The sequence below is a fragment of the Grammomys surdaster genome, unplaced genomic scaffold (assembly GCF_004785775.1).
Source record: "Grammomys surdaster isolate TR1022 unplaced genomic scaffold, NIH_TR_1.0 208, whole genome shotgun sequence".
Classification (NCBI taxonomy): Eukaryota; Metazoa; Chordata; class Mammalia; order Rodentia; family Muridae; genus Grammomys; species Grammomys surdaster.
Window position 1 is genome coordinate 8199661 of NW_021604653.1, and position 14644 is coordinate 8214304.

The following is a 14644-nucleotide window of genomic DNA, read 5'->3' on the forward strand; positions in this document are numbered from 1 at the left end:
TTAGGTGGGTCTGCAATACATAGTGCTTCTATGGGTCAGTGCTCTCCACTTCAAAGACAGTGTGCTCCTGAATTACTCAGTGCTCTGTGAATTGTTTTCACTCTTATCAGTAGAAGCAAACACTGTGGCCCAGCTGTATGGCTTTAAGCTGTATGGCTTTTTTACTCTTATCCCTTTAAGTAGTTCTTTCCCAGGCCTGGAGGAAACAACAAACAACCATCATTATGCTTCTCTCATGCCTCTGGCCATCTCCAGGATGCTGTAGACTTTGCTCCTCTGGCACTTGGCCTTTGATCTCTTTCTGTGACAGAAGCTAGTCACAGAAACTCTAGGACTCCCAGTTCAGAGGAGTGCAGTCCATCTCTGGTATAAGCATATTGACAAGGATAGCTTGGTTCTTGGTGCTGACAAAGAAACTTAAAGGTGAATGCCAGTGCTCAGCTAGCTTTCTGCGTCTTCCTTTCTTTGTATTTATTAATTTGTGTAACTGGTGCGCACTTTGTATGTGAGTATGGTTGAAGGGACAACTTCAGGTGTCGGTCCTCGCCTTGCGTCCTATCTGATAGAGTCTCTTACTCTTACACTCTAGGCTACCTAGCCATTAAGATGCTCCTGTCTCTGTTTTGCATCTTTTGGTAAGAATATTGGGATTAAAAGTTTTTGTCTGCTACTGTGTCTGTCCTTGTATGGGTTCTAGGGCTCCAAACTCGGGCCCTTGTGCCTGCAAGACAAGTGCTTTACCTGCTAAGCCATCTCTCTACCCCTTTCCCCCTCTTATTTATTTGGGGTCACAGCCCATGTCTAGTACTGGTCACATTCCAGGTGTCCCTCTTCTGTTAAACTGGTCTAGAAACATTCTCAAGGACACAGCCAAGGGTGTGCCTCATTAGTAACCCAGGTATTTGCTCACAGATCTCTGGCTGCCTTGATCTCCCCGAACTCATCTCTTTATGATACCTAAGATAGTCCCCTGTTCTGCCACCTGTCCCCACCTCTGCACAGTGGCCTTAACGTGTTCTCCAGGCAGTCGTAAGGTTCATCTCTTGTTTCTTGAGTCTAGTGTTATTTCAGGTAAGAAACTAACCCATTCCCTTTTACTCCATTTTGACTGGAAAAAGTATATCCAAAGATTCATCCAAAGTTGAATAAAGTTAGTTTAATAAAACTCTTCAATTAATTTTTTTCAGTATTGCTTTTTGTTTGTATTTCAGTGATAACTTTACTGGTTTAAGTAAAGGTTCTGTTACTTTTACAGCTTGCCCCTGAGCATTGATTTGCTCAATAGCCCAGACTTACTTGAAACAACCATTGGTGATGTAACAAGGACATCAGAGACTTCGGCACCATTCCCAGCACCAGATGACGTTAATGTAGCCACCAGGTCACAGGAATTAGAGGAGCTCAAAGCTGAATGTGAGAGTAAGTACCTGCTGTGTAATTTATGACATTTAAAACATTCTTGTTGCATATATGTATTTGATGGGGTGTGCCGTGTTACGCATGTAGAGATCTGAGGCAACTTTGAGGGTCATGTCTCTCCTTCCACTGTGAGTTCCAGGAATCAAACTGAGATCTACATCCTCAGGCCTCGGATAAAGCATCTTTACCTGAAGAGCTGTCACCAACCAACCCCAGCACCTGTTGATTGCAGCTCTTTTTGAAGTGAGATAGTTAAACCACATCCTTCAAAAATGTTGTGTCTAATAGCTTAGTTGAGACTATTTAAATCCTCTTGCCTTTTGATTTAAGGAGATCTAGGGAAAGTTTAAGATAATACAATATTACTAGGTTTATAATATCTTGATGGATTGTACATATATGCTTGTTCACTCTGGACTTGCATTTGTTCTTTGAGTATGAATTAAGAAGGTAATGGAAGCCAGAGTGCAAGCATCATGAGCTCAAGGCTGCCTGGGTGATGTGGTCTCAGGCCAGCCTCGCTGTGAAAGTGTTTCTCTAAAGGTCTTTTGGGTACAAAGTTGAGGGGATGTTTTATCTTCAGCAGCTTTTAGCCCCTAGAAGATATTGGCTATTAGTGCCTAATTGCCAAAAAGAAAATGCAAAATGAATGAAGTTTTTTCAGGGGATAAAGAATAGAAAGTAAATTGCTCGTTGAAAATACTTGTGTATTTGCAAGCTTGGTTTGACTGCAAAGGTAAGTTTGATGGTAAGAGAAGATTGTAAAGCCGGGCAGTGGTGGCACACGCCTTTAATCCCAGCACTTGGGAGACTGAGACAGGCGGATTTCAGAATTCAAGGCCAGCCTAGTCTACAGAGTGAGTTCCAGGACAGCCAGGGCTGCACAGAGAAACCCTGTCTCTGGAAAAAAAAAAAATAAAATAAAAAAAGATTGTAGAATGTAAAGTTTAAAATTGTTTAAACAGGGCTTCCCTGTTGGAGGTCAGTGTTCATTTTCAGGCAGCTCCTGTTCATGTGTTCTTGCCACTTTTGGTTTTATCTTCAGTAAAATTAGATGCCATCTCTCTACCACCTTAAATCTTTAGAGCACAGCAGTGGTATGTAGTCATTCAGGATGAGAGTGTTAGAGAAAGACCAGTACCTTGCTTCGTAGAGCATGCTGAAGGGCCACTGGTAAGTGGAGATGATCCTAAGCAAGCACTTCAGATACCCTGCCAAGAAGGCCTGCTAGCACTTCACAGGAATGTTTTCTAAAAGCAGTAAGTTACTGGACATTCTTCACTGGGCTAGAGAGAGGTGGCTTAGAGGTTAAGTGCACATGTGCTTTGAGTTTGGTTCCCAGAACCTATAATTAGGTGGCTCACAGTAGCCTGTAACTTCAGCTCCAGGGCCATACATCAACTCTGACCTTCAGAGGCAAACTGTACACACATACACCTACCCACATACAAACACTCCCACACATAATTAAAAATAATAAACTAAAAGGCCATTTTCCATTACTATTTGTCAGATATTACTGTTTTCTCTGCCATCTTTTCTTTTAGGTAGTTAATTTTGGTAACCTTGCCCTGGACTCTACCTTCTCTTAGAAATAGTTGCTCTTCCTTAATTTAGGAAGATACAAGATAACAAACCAAAGCCATCAGGATCTAGATCCTGCCAGAAGCAGAACTAGCTTAAAGTAAAGCACTTCTTTTAGGATCGGAATAGAAATAGTGTCCCATTAGGAGAATTCCTCCCAGAGAGATGTGAACCAAATCTCATCTCTCCTCGTAAGATTCCCAGGACGAACCATTTATGATTCCACCAGAGTTCACGGTCGGCAGCTAGTGAGTTTATTGGGCTTGTGTGCTATATGTGAGTGAGAAGTTACAGATAACCCTAAAGCAGCCACACCAGAAGATCTGCATCCAGCATGACTGATAGCTCCCTAATAGTCATGTCAGGATCTTCCTCAGCCTGTATACTCTGGCCCCTCTCCCAGATACTTCTCTCCAGCCCTTGGTGCAGATAGGGTAAAATTATATCCAAATGGTTAGGAAAAATGACTGGATACTCATGAGGATCCAGTGACCCAGCCCCCTTCTGTGAGAGAATGTCGGCAGTCCACAAAGCCAATCATAATGGACTCACACAGACAGAGTTGATCTCAATAAATATGGTGACTACTTGACACAAAGGACTGTTCTACATCTTTTTTGTGGGGGGGTCAAAATAGGGTTTCTCTATAAATCCCTGGCTATCCTAGAACTTGCCTTGTAGACCAGGCTGGCCTTGAACTCACAGAGATCTGCCTGCCTCTGCCTCCCAAGTGCTGGGAATAAATGCATGTGCTACCACACCCAGCTTCTGCATCTTCTTTATGGAAGTGGAAATTTTATTTACACTCTATTTTATGATATATACATTTTAAAAGTTTAATTATTCCTTTATTGCATAATGTTGTATTACCAAACAATTGAGTATGTAATTGTTAGAGGATTGTATTAGGGTAGGATAACATGATATAGTGAAGTAGGGGTTCCTATAATGATCAAATAAGGCGCTAGTAAGATGGCTCAGCCAGGGAAGTGCTTATTGCACAGGTCTGATGATGTAAGTTTGATCTCAGGAACCCACATAAAGGTGGAAGAAAAAAAACTCAGCAGAGTTGTCCTCTGACCTCCATATATAAAAGATGGCATAGTTACACTTCCTCCTCCACACAGGTCATGCATATATAATATTTTAAAACATTAACATATGATCAAATTCTCTGTATACTTTATACAGAAAAAGCATTTATGACTTTATATATAAAGTAATTTATAGTGTTTTACTGGTATAGAGGAGAAATATATAAGTATAAAAAGCAAATTTTGTATCAATATAAGAAAAATATTTTAGTTCCTTCTGCCATACCCTAGATATAGATGCCTAAGAATTAATATGTTTCTCATTATAGAAAGTATCCAAGAAGGGCTTGAATGCTATGGAAGTGTTGGAACAAAAAATTCTTCCAAAGTATAGAGATCTCATTAATGTAACTTAGTTATACCATTTGCTTAAAGTCAATCAGTGAGACTAGTGAGTATCTTTTATTTTAAGAATGAAAGTCTTGGGAGTGGGGAAGATAGCTCCACTGGTAAAGTTTATGCCACTAAGACATGAGAATTCAAAGTTCATATCCACATAAAATCCAGGCATGACAGCACATGACGATGACCCCAGCATGGCAGGGGTAGGGCAGGGACTAGAGGATCCCCAGAGCTCATTGGAAAGAACGTCTAGCTAAATTGGTGAGCTCCAGTTTAGAGACCCTGCCTCAAAAAATGTGTTAAGACAACTAACATTGACTTCTAGCTTCTGTATTACACACATGTGTAGCACATACACATATAAAAACATGCATGCAAATAGGCCATACATACACACAAACATTTTTAGAGAATGAAAGTCTGTTTGGTCTTCCTTTGTTTTGACACAAGGTCTCAGTATATAGGGCCAGGCTCTCCTAGAACATGCTATGTAGTTTAGGTTGTCTTTGATCTTGTAGTGGTTCACTTGCCCAGCCTTCAAGGTATTAGAAATATAAGCATATATTCTTATTCCCAGTTTATATTCTCAGTCTTCCTGTCCTCTGTACTGTTTATTTTATAATGGTTTTAGTATGAAAATGAAGATTCATGTAAGTAATTTGGAAAAGAATACTCCTGACATCACATAGAGACATGAACAAGGCAACAGTAGCTCAGCTACCCAGCTTTTATAAAGGGTGCTCTACCACCCAGACCAGGCAAGCAAGCAAGCACATCAGAGTAGGAAAGTCACTTAGTTTTTATCCTGTCACTGGATGCTGACTGTATCACCTCACTGGTGAAGCTCACACCGTGCAGTCTGACGTGATTTGCTAATTCCTAGATAGTGCTAAAGGAAGGGGTGTCATGGAGTCAAGTCTCAGGAATGTTTGGCATCCAGGAGTCTGGCAAACAGGCATGTATGCAAGAGTTTCAGAAAGTGGAGGAGGTTTGTAAAATACTGGCTCTGGGTGGTCACCCATATTTGTAAGGAAAGACTGTTTCTGACAAGCCTCCTTCCCCCAGCATACTCAGCCAGTGTGGACTGACCTTCTACCATCTCTAGTAACAATTAAAGTTGACTGTTTGAGAGTGATCTGATGAGCCCTGGGACAAGGCCCCGAACACACACAGGGAAGCTGGTGAGCCAGCTTCCTAGCGATGGTCCTTAGCCATGAAATTGACCTGGATCAACTTGAATGTTAGGCCAGAGATTATATTCTCTTGACTAGAAGTTTTCTTTTAATGAACTTTTCCCTTATTAACATTATCTTCTCTGAAGAGGTCACCCTGAAAACCAGATTAGAGGTCAGAGCTCCGAAGCACTTCTGCTATCTCTAGCAAGAACATTTGTGACTGTCAGTCAAGGAAGGGGTTCCCTCCAGCGGCAGAGGCATATTTCTACCCATGGCTGTGAGGAGTTTGTGCCTCCTGTTGTGCTCGTTCTCTCATCCGTGTACTCTGAGTCTAACTGCCATGATAGGGCTGGGGAAGTGTCTAGTGTGGGCAGACAAGGTCCCAGGCCCTGGGGGCCTAGCTGAAAAATGACAGGAGTGCACCGGATGTTTTATTTAAATTACTGCCAGGCAGAGAGAGGAAAGGGAATCCTTGGCTGTTGCCTGGAAATAAATATGGGAAGGAATTAAAGGCAAAAGCTGTTAGCATTACAAATCCTATGCCAGGATCAGGAGAAACCAGAATGCAGGATATTTTTTAAATATCCAGATCAAAATCCACTACAGTTTCTTGATGCACTCACAAGTGCATTTTCTTCTCGTTTCTCTCTCCCTCTCTCCCTCTCTCCCTCTCTCCCTCTCTCCCTCTCTCCCTCTCTCCCTCTCCTGGAGTCCCTAAGGGGCTGGTCTTGAAAGGATCTTTTCAGGTACTTTAATGGATGTTCAAATAGTTAGTATCACAGCCCCTCCAAGAAGACTTCTCGAGAACAAGGGAGAGGGAGGGAGGGAGGGAGGGAGGGAGGGAGGGAGGGAGGGAGGGAGGAGAGAGAAAGGAGAAAGAGAGAAATTTGACCACCATCTGAGTCTTAGGTTCAAACAGTAACAGGCCTGACTCTCTTGAATGCATGTGCTGTAGTGTTGAATTGAGCTGTCTGACTTTTCTCTTACCAAGAAGAAAATTGATAGTGAGAAATGGTTTTTTGAACATTGTGTATATCATGACTACGCTGTATTACCACAGAGATCAGCCTGTGTCTGCCTCCCGAGTACTGAAATCAAGGGCTGTGACCCTTAGGACTCACCTTTTTTTTTTTCTTTTTTCTTTTTTCTTTTTTTGAAACAAGGTCTCACTATGTAGAGCAGGATGGCCTCAAATTCATAAAGATCTGCCTGTATCTAAAGCCATACACCAGGAAGCCCAGCCCTAAGAGTAACTCTTAATTGAGCTATTAGAGAGATATTGGAGATGTTTGTGTTCATCTTGATTATTCTACCTCTAATGAAGGAAAAACGGAACTTTGGTGTATACCCTCATATAACTGTCAGCCAGGCAGACTAATGAGAAGTTTTGCTTTTTTTTTTTCCACAGCATTAAAAGATGACACAGAGAAGCTTAAACAGCTCGAAACGGAGCAGAATATCTTGCCATCTCTTCGACCTGCCATTGACATTAATGTCAACAGCCAGGTACTGGGGTCTCTTGTGTGTCCACTTGTTATACTGCACTTTCCTTTCCCAGACCATTGTCTTCACCTGCTTTATTACTGTGATAAAGACTTTGACCAAAAGCGATTTGGAGAGGGATGGATTTATTTTCTCTTACAGTTTACCATCGTCATGAAAGGAAATAAGGGCAGGAACTCAAGGTAGGGAGTGAAGCCAAAGCTGTAAGAGGGGCGCTGCTTACTGGCTTACCCTCCGTGGCTTACTCGGTCTTTCTTCTACAACTCATGACCACCTCCCCATGTTACCATAGATGACAAGTATAAGATGGGAAAGCATAGGCTGTAGAATCTCAGTTCTGTTTTGTCCCCTTCATATTTTATGTTTTAGGGCAAATTGTTCATTTCTCAAGCCTTGTTTTCTGTTTTAAATTAGATAGTGGTGAAACCTACCTTAGGAACATTGTAAGAATAAAATACAGTAGTAAATGCAGAGGATACAGACCACTGCTTGGAACGTAATGAATGTTACAAAGTATGACCCAGTCGGGCCTAGTGACGCACACGCATTTAGTCCCAGAGTTCCAGGCCAGCCAAGGTTACACAGTGAGACTATTTCTCAAACAAAAATGCTTGGGAGGCAGAGGCAGGCGGATTTCTGAGTTCGAGGCCAGCCTGGTCTACAGAGTGAGTTCCAGGACAGCCAGAGCTACACAGAGAAAGAAACCCTGTCTCAAAAAACAAAAACAAGCAAACAAACAAAAAAACATTTACAGAGAGTATATGATACTTGCTGACATTTGTCCCAGCCCAGGAGGGTTTCAGATTAGTCCCTCTAGAGGCCAGTCCCTTTGATTGTGGAGCTCTTTATCTACAGGCAGTTACAGGAGTTGGGTGTGTCTGGAACAGGAGATAGCTGCTTGAGGCGAGTTATTTCTTGGTTGTCTGAATATGAACTTTCAGCATTCCTGTTTCCGCATAACTGTGGCCTATTGAGAGTGATTATATCTCTTAACATTCAGGAAGAAGTGGTAAAGTTGACTGAGAAATGTCTTAATAATGCCATTGAGAGCCCAGGATTGAATGCAGTAAAGGTTCCTCCTGACTTCAAGAGTAACATTTTGAAAGCTCAAGTAGAAGCTGTGCATAAGGTAAGCTTCCTTCAATAGACATGGTCCTGAAGTATACTGCCTTGTTTTATGTCAACTTAATACAAGCAGGAAGGAGCCTCAACTGAGAAAATGCCTCCAAAAGATTGGGCTGTAGGCAGGTTTGTAAAACAGTTTCATAATTAGCAGTTGATGGGGGTGGTGCCAGCCCTGGACTTGTGGTCCTATGGTCTATAAGAAAGTAGTATGAACAAGCCATAATAAATAAGACAGTAAGCAGCACTTCTCCATGGCCTCTGCATCAACTCCTGCTTCAGTGTTCTGCCTGGCTTGTAAACCAAGTAAACTTTTTCATCCCACGTTTCTTTAGTCAGTGGTGTTTCATTGCAGCAATAGTAACCCTGACTAGGACATGATGACGTGGAGAGAGCAGGGGTGCAGACGACAGAGTTCCAAGACGATGTGCACGGTGATGAAAGCCTTTGGCCAGTCTGAGTTCAGAATCCGCTGCCGTCCATCAGGCTGAGGGGCTAAAGATGCCCTGCTATAGAAGTTGGTTAAAACAAACATAAAGCCTGTGCCTTGAAAGTGACTTGCTAGGTTGTTTTAACTTTTACACAACCACTAAACCCAGTGACTTTCTTTTTAGTTCTTTTTTTTCAATATTAAGTTTCTAATTCTAGATCTTCTTTATGTATCCACTACCCTTGGTTAGGGAGATTCTGATGCAGTCAGCAACAGGACGGAGACACAAGACTGTGACTTGGTGAGGGACAGAGTGTGTACCTGCCCCTGTAGGGCATGGCTGCCCTGCTCCCCAATTGGCTTCTCTTTACTCTCAGACTTATGTTCCATACTGAAATTTGCATAGAAGTCTGCCTCATCAAGTCAGTTTATTAACTCTGACTTCATAGTTTCCTGTGGAGGAAAGGTGTTTCCATTTCTATCCCAGGCTTTCAAGAGAACTGATGCCGTTAGTCATTGTGATGGCTAGTGTTTTGTCAGCTTGACATAGCTAGAGTCATTTGGAAAAAGGGAACCGCAGTTGAGAAAATGCCCAGCCACACTGGCCTGTGGGCACTCTGTGGAACATTTTCTTGATTAAAGATTGATGCGGGTGGGTCCTGCTCCCTGGAGACAGTGCTCCCACTGAGCTGCTGATCCTGAGTGATGTATAAGTCAGAAGAGTAATCCAGCCACGTGGAGCAAACCAGTAAGCAGCACTTCTCAGTGGCCTCTACTTCAGTTCCTGCCTCTAGGTTCTTGGCTAGCATTCCTGCCCTGACTTCCCTGCATGGTAAACTGCAAAGCTAAAAGATGAAATAAGCAGTTTCCTTTCCAAGTTGTTTTGGTCATGGTACTTTACCCCAGCAGTAGACACCCAGAGACAGTCTATTATTCATACTTTCACCAAACAAAACAGGACATGTTATCATAGATGACAAGATGAGAAAGCATAGGCTGTAGAATCTCAGTTCTGTTTTGTCCCCTTCATATTTTATGTTTTAGGGCAAATTGTTCATTTCTCAAGCCTTGTTTTCTGTTTTAAATTAGATAGTGGTGAAACCTACCTTAGGAACATTGTAAGAATAAAATACAGTAGTAAATGCAGAGGATACAGACCACTGCTTGGAACGTAATGAATGTTATAAAGTATGACCCAGTCGGGCCTAGTGACGCACACACATTTAGTCCCAGAGTTCCAGGCCAGCCAAGGTTACACAGTGAGACTATTTCTCAAACAAAAATGCCCCCAATAGTGGCAGTCACTACAACAGCTGATGTAACATTAATATGTAAGCTGATTTTTTTTTTTAATGCTCTTAGAAAGGCTCAAAGAACTGCCTTGTCCCCTCTGAGGGCCAGGGTCTTAACCTTCAACTTTGTAGCCTCTAGCATAATGTGACTTAAGTGTTTGCTATTTGCATGCTTTCTGGCTCATGGTATCTTACAGCAGTCTGGATAGACGAAAACAACACGTCAGTTGTTCTTGCAGATCTGGTTTGATTCAATAAAACAAGAAATAATTTCAATACCTTTAAGTTATTATAATGGATTTTATTTTATGCTGACAGGCCTCCGAATTCTGCGTGGCTCCAAACAATATTTTAAAAAGAAGCAATGCCAATTCTTTACAAACTCTTTCAGAAAATAGGACAGAAAGGAGATTTCCTAATTATTCAATTATTGTTATCCCTGTACCCAAACCAAAGAAAAATACTTCAGGAAAAAAGATTTCAAACCAGTACTCCTCTCAAACAGAGATGGTATTTTGAAAGTGTAATCAAGTTGTGATGAAGAGTGTACATACAGAGTCATGTTTCATGATCATACAGAGGTGTGTGTCAGGGGAAATTGTAGTTTAGCATTCAAGCCCTATGTTATTTACATACTTACAGTGGTCTAGAATGGAGACAAATGTCTTTCATCCCAGCACTTGAAAGACAGGCAGGTAAATGTCTATGATTTTAGAGAGGGCTATAGAGTGAGGCCTTACCTCTCCCTCACACCTGCAAAGAAACCAGATTATCTCGTTACATATAGAAGAGGCATTTCAAAAGATCCAGTACTTGGTCATATTAAAAGTTCTCAGTAAATGTTGGATGGTGGTGGTGCACCCCTTTAATCTTAGCACTTCGGAAGCAGAGGGAGGCAGGAGAGTCTCATGTGAGTTCAAGGTTAGCTCTGTCTCCAGAGCAAGTTCTAGGACAGCCAAGGCTGCAAAGAAACCCTGTCTCAAGACAGGGGGGAAAAAAAGCTCCCAGTACAGTAGTAATTAAATGGGTATCATTTAGCCTGGTATGTCACATACTTTCTTAACTTCAAAAAGAAAAAAATCAGGGCACACTTACAATCAAATCAAAACAAAATCAAAATTCAACAATGTAAAAAAGTTCAGTGATTGACATCTGGGACCTGCTCCCGATTCTCTGGACTCCAAAGCTTCTCAGGCTCCGCCCTCTACAGAGCACATAGCTTGCCTCCTAGGCTCAGAAGCTCCACATAAACCCTACCACTGTCCTAGGTGATCAGTCCATGGTACTGGCATGTCCAAAGTTCAGAGTCTGCACTGTAACTAAGGCTGCCTTCACCAGTGGTGTCTCCTTGCCTCTCTTCAGGACTCCAACCACAGCACACAGTGCAGAGCCTCAGCTGTTCTCCATGATCTTCAAAACCAATACAAACTGACTGACTCTTACACATTACCAAGTTTGACTGCTAGCATAGTTATGGCCTTGACCCCCTCTGGACCACAGCTTCTGTTTAATATGCCTGAGGAAACACTTCCCAGAAGATCTCACCTCAGTGATCACAGTTGATTTCTTCAGCCCTAGCTGACCAGAACCATAGAGTCATAGTACAAAATAGAATACCAACAGCTCCTGGAGTCTTTATTTCCCTCTAAGATTTTGTAAAGGAGACGTCCATCATCTGCATGGTCTCAGCTATGTCTGTTAAGTTCCCACAACAGCTCATTAAGCCGTGAACATGCAACTGTTTTTCTAGCCCAAAGTTCCAAAGTCCTTCCATAATCTACCCCAAATTATGACCAGGCCTATTACATTAACTCCCCATGAACCTGATACAACCTGCCTCCTGCTTCTATTGTGATAGAACACTGTGACCAAAAGCAATTTGGGGAGAAAAAGTTTATTTTATCATACACTTAAAAGCCACGGTCCATCATTGAAAACCATCATGACAGTAGGAACTGAACAGAGGCCATGAAGGAGTGCTGCTTACTGGCTTGCTCCTCTTGGCTTTCCAGCTTTCTCTTTTATACCCAGAGCCACCTGCCCAGGAATGGCACCACCCACAGTAAGTGGTCTGTGCCCTCGCTATTTGATTTAGCAAATAAAAGTGCACGCTGCCAGGACTGATAACTTTGGTTCAGTCTCCAAGCCCCAGATGTAGAGGGAGAGAACAATTCCCACAAGTTACCCTCCAGCCTCTATGCTTGTGGTATTTGATACACATTACCCAGACACTTGAACAAATTGAGCAGTTTTTAAAAATCATGATGCTCTAAAGAAATAGAGACTAAAGAAAGCATTATATGATTGTAGCTCATATGAAATGTTATGAATATTTCAGTCAGGGGAGTAGTGAAAATGTTATGTTTGTTACGCACCTGTGAATGTTTTTCAGAATTTTTCAGGCAGTTGAAGTGAGTACACTTACCATCTTAAATATTACCTAGGTAATGTTGGCTAAAACTGAGCTCTTTAGATAAACATTTGGATTTCTTTCTTAAATTATTCATTTCATTTAAGGAGAAACAAGATCCAGTGATACAGCTAACCATTTTCTTTTTATCATGTAAATTTGAAAAATGCATTGAATCTTTGTGAGTTTTGTCTGTATTGGGTAACACTCTGTGGTGCCTTAAGTAATTAATAGCTGTGTGATAAGAGGATGTACCATGTATATTCTGAACTTGAGTCTTACACTTTTGATCTGGCTGTTGGATAGGACTGTGCTAGATGTGATATTGGTAAGATATATTTAATCCCTTAAGTGAATTGAAGCAAGTTGATTTTTTTATTTTTAGAAGAATGAAGATAAACTTGTTTCTTGAGTATCTGTTCAAATATTCAGTGTTTTCATTATTTAATTTTCTTAGGCTACAAGAGAAGATAGTTTATTAACTCATAAAAATGCCAGTGTTCAGGATGCTGCCACAAACAGGTACAGTCTTGGGTAAACTGAATTAAGTTGTTTTTTTTATTTTTCTTTCCTTTTACTTCTTCTCTGTACATCATTGGTGGATTGACTACATCTATTTGAAAGACAGCTTGAATTCACTCTTGCTATCCATCAGAGAGCCAGCTAGTATCTAGTTTTAGATTGTTTGAAGATATTCTTAGTCATTCTACATCCTCATTTTTCTTTAATTGATTCAAACTACAATGCAACAAAATCAGGTTTAATTAATATGTACTATGACTCTTGAGTTTCATAGTTGATCTCAGCTTCATTTTGTCATCACGGTAAACTGAACAACCAAGATTCTGATATTAACTGAGCTCATGTGTTTGCTGTCCCCTCCCTACTCTTCTGCTGCTTTATTCTTAATGAGTATGTTGCCATTTGTTTGTGTTGGTGGGAATTTCTTCCTTGTTCATCCCTCTTTCCTTTTTGTTCATCTCTGTATCAAAATGGGCTGGTCCTTCCCCTCTGTCTCTGGTTTGGTTGGTTGGTTGGGTTGTTTTGTTTTGTTTTGTTTGTTGTTATTGTTTTGGTTTTTTTTAATAGTTTCAAGTTAATGGGTAGTGGACAGACTTCCCTTAGTCATTTGTTGGGTGTAGTTACTTGTGACAAACCCACTTAGCTTTCATTTGACTGAGAGTATCTTCATTTCTCCCTTATTGTTGAAGGGTAGCTCCCTTGAATATAAGATCCTAAGTTGACATTTTTCTTTTTTAATAACACTTTTAAATATATCATGCAATATTGTCTGATCGTGGATTTTCCGTTTGTGTTTTGTTTTGGGTTTATTGTTGTTATTTGGTAATATTTTTAATTGAAAAAGAGTTTTTTTCATATACTGTCTACTATCTTCTAATCATGCCTGTTCCCTCGTACAACTCCCAGATCTTCCCCCCATTGCCAACAACCAATTCCACACTCATTTTTTCTCTCTTTAAAACACACACACACACACACAAACCAAATTTTAAAAAGCAAGAAGCATAGTACCCCCTCCCCATACACACACACACACTCACCACAGACACACAAAAACAGAAATCAAAATATATAAGAAAAAAGCCTAAACAAAGCAATTCGAGACAAAAGGGCTATAAAAATACCCATTGAGTTCATTTTTTTTTTTAAAGTTTTCCGTGGTAACACACAATTTCTTTTTATTTTCTTAAAGGTTTATTTAGTTTACTTGTCAATATCTTTGGACACACCAGAAGAGGGTGCTGGATCCCATTACAGATGGTTATGACCCACCATGTGGTTGCTGGGACTTGAACTCAGGACTTCTGGAAGAGTAGTCAGTTCTCTTAACCACTGAGCCATCTCTTCAGCTCCCATTGAGTTCATTTTATGTTGGCCACCTACCGCTGAGGCATGCCCTGATGTGTGCTTTATATTTCCAGTGAGACTCTGTTAGAGAAAATTAACTTTTATTTACAAATAGTTGTCAGTTACAGATAGCTTCTTGGTTAGAGATGGGAGCTTATCCCTACTTCCCCTCTCAGTAATGAAACCATATCTGGGTTAGACATGTGAGGGCCATTTGTACACTGCCACAGTTCCTGTGAGTCCACATATGCATCAGTCCTGCTGTGTCTGGGTCATTCCACTGTTACTTGGGAGTATTCAGTCACCTCCTACCTCTTCAATCCTTCTGCCTTCCCTAAGCATAGCTCCCTGTTAACTAAAGCTGTTGAATATTTCTCCAAGTGTTTCTCAGCCATTTGTGCCTC

The 14644-nt window shown here is 41.1% G+C and overlaps 1 protein-coding gene across 1 annotated transcript in view; it reads left to right on the forward strand.

The window, feature by feature from the left end:
* Epb41l5 (erythrocyte membrane protein band 4.1 like 5) overlaps positions 1-14644 on the forward strand; it is a 102546-nt gene that overhangs the window by 71623 nt on the left and 16279 nt on the right. Inside the window, exons 17-20 of the mRNA XM_028771510.1 lie at positions 1256-1419; positions 7023-7120; positions 8118-8246; positions 12829-12893. Coding sequence (XP_028627343.1) covers positions 1256-1419; positions 7023-7120; positions 8118-8246; positions 12829-12893 — 456 coding nt within the window. The remainder of the gene's footprint in view (positions 1-1255; positions 1420-7022; positions 7121-8117; positions 8247-12828; positions 12894-14644) is intronic.